Source organism: Nerophis ophidion, linkage group LG28, assembly GCF_033978795.1.
Source record: "Nerophis ophidion isolate RoL-2023_Sa linkage group LG28, RoL_Noph_v1.0, whole genome shotgun sequence".
Lineage (NCBI taxonomy): Eukaryota > Metazoa > Chordata > Actinopteri > Syngnathiformes > Syngnathidae > Nerophis > Nerophis ophidion.
In genome coordinates, this window is record NC_084638.1 from 29,089,731 (window position 1) to 29,097,888 (window position 8,158).

Genomic DNA, 8,158 nt, shown 5'->3' on the forward strand with positions numbered 1-8,158 from the left:
CAAAAGGGACAAGCGGTAGAAATGGATGGACATCTCATATTGCTGTCCTTCGGCAATTGGTGCCACTTTACCTACTTTATACTCCTTTGGGGGGTTAAGTTGATCCACGTAGTTGCGTTTGTGGCATATTATGACATTGACTTAATCATGATTTTTTACTTTTACATTATCGTTCCATTTACTTTCCCCGCCATGTTTACAAACGCTTCCCTCCTCGATGTCTGCACATCTGGGTACTAAACACTTAATACGTTTCCACCTTCAAGCATGCAATAAATTGATCCTTCAGGGGCCACAAAACGTTGACCTTGCACTTACCCATCTAATGTAATTTATCAACTTTTCTCCGCTGCTATGCTAAACTGTGGCAACACACTGCTGCACGACCACATCACACCAGCTGATGGTGCGCGATAAACTCTGACAAGGCAGCACAGGTAGCCTACTTTGATTACGTTTTGTAGTTACGTTACAGCATCCTTAAAAATCTAAACATTTAAAACAAGACTGAAGTTAACGGATGTTTTAAATTTTAGGAGGATGTTTGACATTTTAAAGCCTTACATTCAAATGGTTAGATATAAGACTTTTTTAAGACCCCCTGATTCCCAATAGGGGACGACCTGAGGGGGCACTGCTGACAGCTGTATGACGCTCGCACGCACGCACACACACACCCCACAGGAGGTAGAGTGTGTGTGGTGAAGGCTTTGATATGTAGTAGTCCTTGGCTGCATCTTTTCTCCAAACATTGAATAAAAGCGTTGACACCCCCCTACATTTAATCAATAGCAATCCAAACAGTACCCCTTTTAACATTATTATTATTATTATTATTGTTGTTGTTATTAGTGTGCGCCCTATCAATTAAAATGAGAGATGCTGACTTGCACCAGCAGGGAACGCTACACCACATTGAAGGAGAAGAACAAAGAGCTCGCTATCACTTTCACACACAGTCTTCCTTAGGTCCTTACAGTCGCCAAGACCACAGCTAATCCCCACTAATCGGGAGCACACCAGCTAATTGTGAGACGACAAGAGACTAGCATGTTTGACATTTACCAATCTTTTGGTCGTCAATAGAAAAAACATGGCGACAAGGAGATCATCTGGATTTGAGGAGATTAGTCCGTAATAATTCTTTCTTGTCCTGAAACGATAAAATTCTTGCAAATCTGACATGTTTTGGGAATAAAAGGCAACTTGACATTTGCTGGAATTACGAGGACTGACGTGAAACATTAAGCTCTAAAAAGTGTTAACAAGGTCTAATTCTATTGATAAAAGTGGAAAACGGCAGAAAAGAAGGACAAACTAAGCTGTGCTAACTTGGATATCAATCAATCAATCAATCAATGTTTACTTATATAGCCCTAAATCACTAGTGTCTCAAAGGGCTGCACAAACCACCACGACATCCTCGGTAGGCCCACATAAGGGCAAGGAAAACTCACACCCAGTGGGACGTCGGTGACAATGATGACTATGAGAACCTTAGAGAGGAGGAAAGCAATGGATGTCGAGCGGGTCTAACATGATACTGTGAAAGTTCAATCCACAATGGATCCAACACAGTCGCGAGAGTCCAGTCCAAAAATATACTAGTTAAATAATTTCAACTTTTACAGATCGACCGATACATATTTTTTTCAGGGCCAATACCGATACCGAATATTAGTAGTCAAGGAGGCCGATAACAGATATTTGAAGGCAATATTAATTTGCAGTAAAATTTATTCACACATGAATAAAATACGTCCGTTAATAGCTGGACAAGGCTTTAATTTGATTTTTAACATTATTTTTTAGAAATCCAGTAGCGACATAATGTTTTATGCGGCGCTAATACGCCTGGGCCGATTACAAATTTTGCTCGATGATATATTGACCTACAAATCATTGTCGATAAACAACATTGTTGCCATTATTTTTTGAGACCAAGTTAACCATGTATGTAATGACAATACATAATAATATTGAAAGTATACCATTTCTAATGCAATTAACTTGCATTTCTTGGGTATTTTAAAATAGTAATTGAAATGTAAACTATTAAATACCAAATAAATAAATAAAAACTAATAATAGAATAAAATATACTGTTTTCAATAAAGTCAACAGCATTTTATAAAAAAAACAAACCCTGTAATAATAGCGCATGTTTCTACGTTGTCAAAGTAAAAACATTTTACAAAAAATATACTAGGTACTAATAGCGTACGTTTCTACGTTGTCAATAATGTTAAAATATTTTTACAAAAAACAAAATGTGTAATAATAAAGCATGTTTCTACGTTGTCAATAAAATAGACAACATTTTACAAAAAAATATGTAAAAGCACATTGTTTCTGTGGTGTCAATGAAATAAAATCATTTTACAAAAAATTTAATGTGTAATAATTACGCATGTTTCTACGTTGTCAATAAAGTCAACAACATTTTCCCAAAAATTAAATGTGTAATAATAGTGCGTGTTTTTATGTTGTCAATAAAGTAAACTTTTTATAAAAAATCTAGTGTGTAATAATACTGCATGTTTTTATATTTTCGATAAAGGCAACAACATTTTACAAAAAATTAAATGTGTAATAATAGCGCATTTTTCTATGTTGTCAATATAGTCAACGACATTTTACAAAAATAAAATGTGTAATAATAGAGCATGTTTTTATGTTGGCAATTAAGTAAACATTTTACAAAAAATGAAATGTGTAATAATAGCCCCTGTTTCTGTGTTGTCAATAAAGTAAACATTTGACAAAAAATAAAATGTGTAATAGTGGTGCATGTTTTATGTTGTCAATAAAGTAAATATTTTACAAAAAGTAAAATGTGTAATAACACTGCATTGCATGTTTTTATATTGTCAATAAAGTCAACGACATTTTACAAAAAATTAATGTCACCGTTAAAATGACAGATACTAGATTTTCGCAACAAAGTTTTAAAGCTTACTAATATCCCAGAACATCAGTTTGTAGGTGTTTTTTTTGTAATGTTTATGTTTGTTTCGCTGTGTTTGTTACATTTTTGTTGTGTTTCGCTTGATTGTAAAATATATCGATCGAGAGGGGGTGTGACGTTCATATGTTGTCAATATTCAGTGTTTTATTGTTTGTAATTAATATTGTAAAACCTACGTTATTCATTTTCATGTACATTCTCAGTGCATACTTGTCAACCTTGAGACCTCCGATTTCGGGAGGTGGGGGGCGTGGTCGGAGATGGGGTGGAGGCGTGGTTGGGGGCGTGGTTAAGAGAGGAGGACTATATTTACATCTACAATTCACCAACTCGACTATTTCATATGTATTTCATATATATATATATGTATATATATATATCAATATATATGTATGAAATACTTGACTTTCAGTGAATTCTAGCTACATATATTTATTTTATTATATATATAAATAAAATAAATAGTTGAATTTCAGACGGCACCTATCAAACACACAGTAATAAAAACACATTTGTTCTACTAACTGTACTGTGCTTGCTGGTTACTAAAAAAACAACAACACTTACCTTTCACTATTTGACTAACCTTTGTTCTGCCATTTGCGTACTGGCGAGAGTCACTTGCCTTCAGGTGCGCAACACCACATAAATCGTTGGCCAATCAAAAAGCAACCCCCATAACGCAATAGCCAACATTCACCAGGAGATGGCGACAGACAACATAGAATCACTCTATTACAGACGGCGTCCCCATGGCTGTAACTTCCTCGTTCTTCTGCTTCGTCTCCTTGTGTGTGCAGTTTTTTATTAAAATCCCTAGATGTTGTAACGTGATTGGGCAAGCAAGCTGTATATATAGTGGGAAAGCGGGCGTGAAAACAGGCTGTCCCCACTCAGATCCGCATGGAGCTCGAGGGGGCGTGGCCTCCAGCTCCGTCTGAATTTCGGGAGATTTTCGGGAGAAAATTTCTTCCGGGAGGTTTTCGGGAGAGGAGCTGAATTTCGGGAGTCTCCCGAAAAATCCGGGAGGGTTGGCAAGTATGATAATCATAAACAAAGACGCTGGTTTCCACGGCGACAGGATCCTATGTTAGTGGTGACGTATGAGGAGGCGGACATAGTGTCGATAAAAGGTTGTGATGGGGATGATAAATGTAGCATTTTTGTGACAAGTCCAAGATCTGAAAGAAGCAGGAGTGATTACAGTCCCCGCCAGGGACGCCACTCACCAGCCCATGGAGGGAGCGATCTGGCCCACGCCGCCTGCGGGGAGAGGGTAGTAGCTCGATAGGTCCTGGGATTGGTGCCTGAGAACGCCTGTGGGACAAAGACACACATATTACCTGTCTAATTGTCTCTAAGGACGCCATTAGGCTGGGACTTTAGAGTAAAGCTGAGTAATTAGCGCTATTAGCAGCGTGGGAACCCCACATTAAGACCCTGCCGGACCACCGTCTTTATTTCAGCTGGCACAATTTTTAGCAAGCGCCTTAAAAGTTGTCCTTTCCAGCAGGGTGTCTTCACACGGTACATATCAAAGCGAGTCATTTGTCAACAGGCAGCACCCGGCACTTAGCCCGAGCCGCTCGCTAACCTGTCCTTGCAGGGCAGGAATGCTGCAAAATGACTGTAATTTGGCCGCGCCTACAGGGCTGGAGGGGAAGGGGGGACTTCAGGACCCCGAGAGAGCTAATAAATCCAGGAATGAGACTGAGTCAGTCGTCCTGTCTCGCCGTTCCCCGTCGGACCCCGCCCTTCCTCCCCCACACCGTCCCTCAACGTCGCTCCTCCTCCGCCATCTTTCTTTCCTTCTTCTTTCATCACACACCTTGGCTGAACTCACCTGACACACCTGGGCCTGGTCACACTTTTGTATAACTACTCAGTCAAATAAAAGTCAAACATCATAAAATAACTGTTATGACCACGGTAAATAATAATTTTAAAACATTCAGCCCCAAATTGTAATCACTTGTGCCTCATCTTAGAAACCCCGTTTCCATATGAGTTGGGAAATTGCGTTAGATGTAAATATAAACGGAACACAATGATTTGCAAATAATTTTCAACCCATATTCAATTGAATGCACTACAAAGACAAGATATTTAATGTTCAAACTCATAAAATGTATGTTTTTTTGCAAATAATAATTAACTTAGAATTTCGTGGCTGCAACACGTGCCAAAGTAGTTGGGAAAGGGCATGTTCACCACTGTGTTACATCACATTTTCTTTTAACAACACTCAATAAACAGTTGGGAACTGACGAAACTAATTGTTGAAGCTTAGAAAGTGGAATTCTTTCCCATTCTTGTTTTATGTAGAGCTTCAGTCGTTCAACAGTCCGGGGTCTCCGACTTTGCGTCGATAACAGTCTGGATGGTTCGCATCCCCTTTGGTCCGGATGACACAACGTCGAATATTTCCAAAAACAATTTGAAATGTGGACTCGTCAGAGCACAGAACACTTGTCCACTTTGCATCAATCCATCTTAGATGATCTCGGGCCCAGGGAAGCCGGTGGCGTTTCTGGATTGATAAATGGCTTTCGCTTTGCATAGTAAAGCTTTAACTTGCACTTACAGATGTAGCGATGAACTGTATTTAGTGACAGTGGTTTTCTGAAGTGTTCCTGAGCCCATGTGGTGATATCCTTTAGAGATGATGTCGGTTTTTGTTACAGTGCCATCTGAGGGATCGAAGGTCACGGTAATTCAATGTTGGTTTTCGGCCATGCCGCTTACGTGGAGGGATTTCTCAGGTTTCTCTGAACCTTTTGATGATATTATGGAGCGTAGATGTTGAAATCCCTAAATTTCTTGCAATTGCACTTTGAGAAACGTTGTTCTTAAACTGTTTGACTATTTGCTCACGCAGTTGTGGACAAAGGTGTGTACCTCGCCCCATCCTTTCTTGTGAAAGACTGGCCATTTTTTGGGAAGCTGTTTTTATAGCCAATCATGGCACCCACCTGTTCCCAATTAGCCTGCACACCTGTGGGATGTTCCAACTAAGGGTTTGATGAGCATTCCTCAACTTTATCAGTATTTATTGCCACCTTTCCCAACTTCTTTTTCACGTGTTGCTGGCATCAAATGATTATTTGCAAAAAAAAAAAAAATGCTTATCAGTTTGAACATCAAATATGTTGTCTTTGTAGCATATTCAACTGAATATGGGTTGAAAATTATTTGCAAATCATTGTATTCGGTTTGTGTTTACATCTAACACAATTTCCAGACTTATACGGAAACGGGGTTTGTATGTCCACAACCTTCTACTATACAGGTGAGAGGCATGATTTTCAATCTAGAAATAACTTTCACCAACCCAGACCAACACTTAGTGTGTGTGCATATATACGGTATACACACACACACACACACACACACACACACACACACACACACACACACACACACACACACACACACACGCACACACACACACACACACACACACATATATATTAGGGTTGTACGGTATACCGGTATTAGTATAGTACAGTGATACTATTGAATCATATTCAGTACTATACCGCCTCTATAAAGTCCCGGCCCCCCACCTCCCCGTAGCTCACTGGCGTCACAATGTAAACAAACGCCATTGGCGGCTCTTCACCTTACATACACTGTAATTATACCAAGTACAGGAGCGTATCTCGTCGATATTTTTTGGCATCACAACATCTACTTTGTTTTTTTTTTTCAAATACATTTCATATTTTTAAACTCAGGAAAAATGTCCCTGGACACATGAAGACTTTGAATATGACCAATGTATGATCCTGTAACTACTTGGTATCGGATTGATACCTAAATTTATGGTATCATCCAAAATTAATGTCAATTATCCAAACAACAGAAGATTAAGCGATTATTACATTTTAACAGAAGTGTAGATAGAAAGTATTGAAACAGAAAATATCCAGATATTAACAGTAAATGAATAAGTAGATCAATAATTAATTTTCTACCGCTTGTCCTTAATAATTATGACAAAATAATAAAATGAAAAATCAATATCGCAGCATAAGCTAGTTAGCTCTCTATGATCACAGCACCGCTAAAAATAGTCTGTCTGCGTTAGCGCTTATAATAACAATATCGCTAATACTTGGTTAATATTCAGGGCAAGACATGAAAAATTGAGTATTGTTGGCGCTTTTTGGATGTTTTTTTAGAGGGCTTTATGGGCGGAATAGAGTACTCCCATTACCTGCATTGTTGGCCACCTCGTACTTGCCATATTATATGAGTTAGAAAGCATAAAAAAAGAAAAATATATGTGCCTTTGTTATTGATGAGAATATATTTATTTTAAGGTATTTTTGGGGTTCATTAGTTAGCTAATTTTACTTGAGAAGCCTAATTTTCTTGTTCTATTGGCAGATAATTTTGCTTAGTTCAAATAAAATACCCCTAATTTTGGCATTTTCTTGTTTTTGAACACTTACTTTTTGCAGTGTGGGAGCAGACGTTGTACAGTATGTGATTGTTTTATTATATTTGTTGTCTCTCATGAAGATGAAGTCTGTCATGATTAGTGGTGTTGTTGTTGAAGGGAAAAGCGAACACTGTGATGTGTTTGGGAAATTAAGATGCCACCGTATGATTGAGCAAAATAGGTAAAAATTATGTTATTATGAATGTTACTACATTACATACATACTTACAGCATGTATGTAAAACATTGATGGATGTGTTTGAATGTTTCTGAGAGCACTTTATAGGCTAATAGAGTGACTCTCTTTGGCTCCATGTTGGCTGACTTTTACTAACGTTTATTTACGATTTAAAATACGTAAAAAAAAATTAAAACATGTCTTCTTGTCTTACATAAGGATTGTGAATGATAGGCAACATTCCAAAAAACGGCAGTTCCCCTTTAACAAACCCAACATCTTTTGTAACTAATAACACTTTGGATTTATTAGGATTTTTTCCTTGATCTCTTCACAATAAAAAATCAATCATCTCTTTATGTCTAAAGCTAAAAATTCCACTACATATGTTACTCATCACTCTATAAATAAAGTGATGAAAGAAAAGGATGAGGTAACAAAGTGGGTGTGTTTAAGTATCAGAAAAAACACATCACCTGACCTGTGATAAAGGTGTGAGCATCACAACATCATCCAGGTGTTAACATCAGGAGCTGAGTCATCTCCTTACCAGTCATGGAAACAG

The 8,158-nt window shown here is 38.0% G+C and overlaps 1 protein-coding gene across 7 annotated transcripts in view; it reads right to left on the reverse strand.

The window, feature by feature from the left end:
* tcf7 (transcription factor 7) overlaps window positions 1–8,158 on the reverse strand; it is a 105,389-nt gene that overhangs the window by 23,032 nt on the left and 74,199 nt on the right. For all 7 annotated transcript variants that reach the window (XM_061891433.1, XM_061891431.1, XM_061891430.1 and 4 more), the window contains exon 5: window positions 4,198–4,285. In XM_061891433.1, coding sequence (XP_061747417.1) covers window positions 4,198–4,285 — 88 coding nt within the window. The remainder of the gene's footprint in view (window positions 1–4,197; window positions 4,286–8,158) is intronic.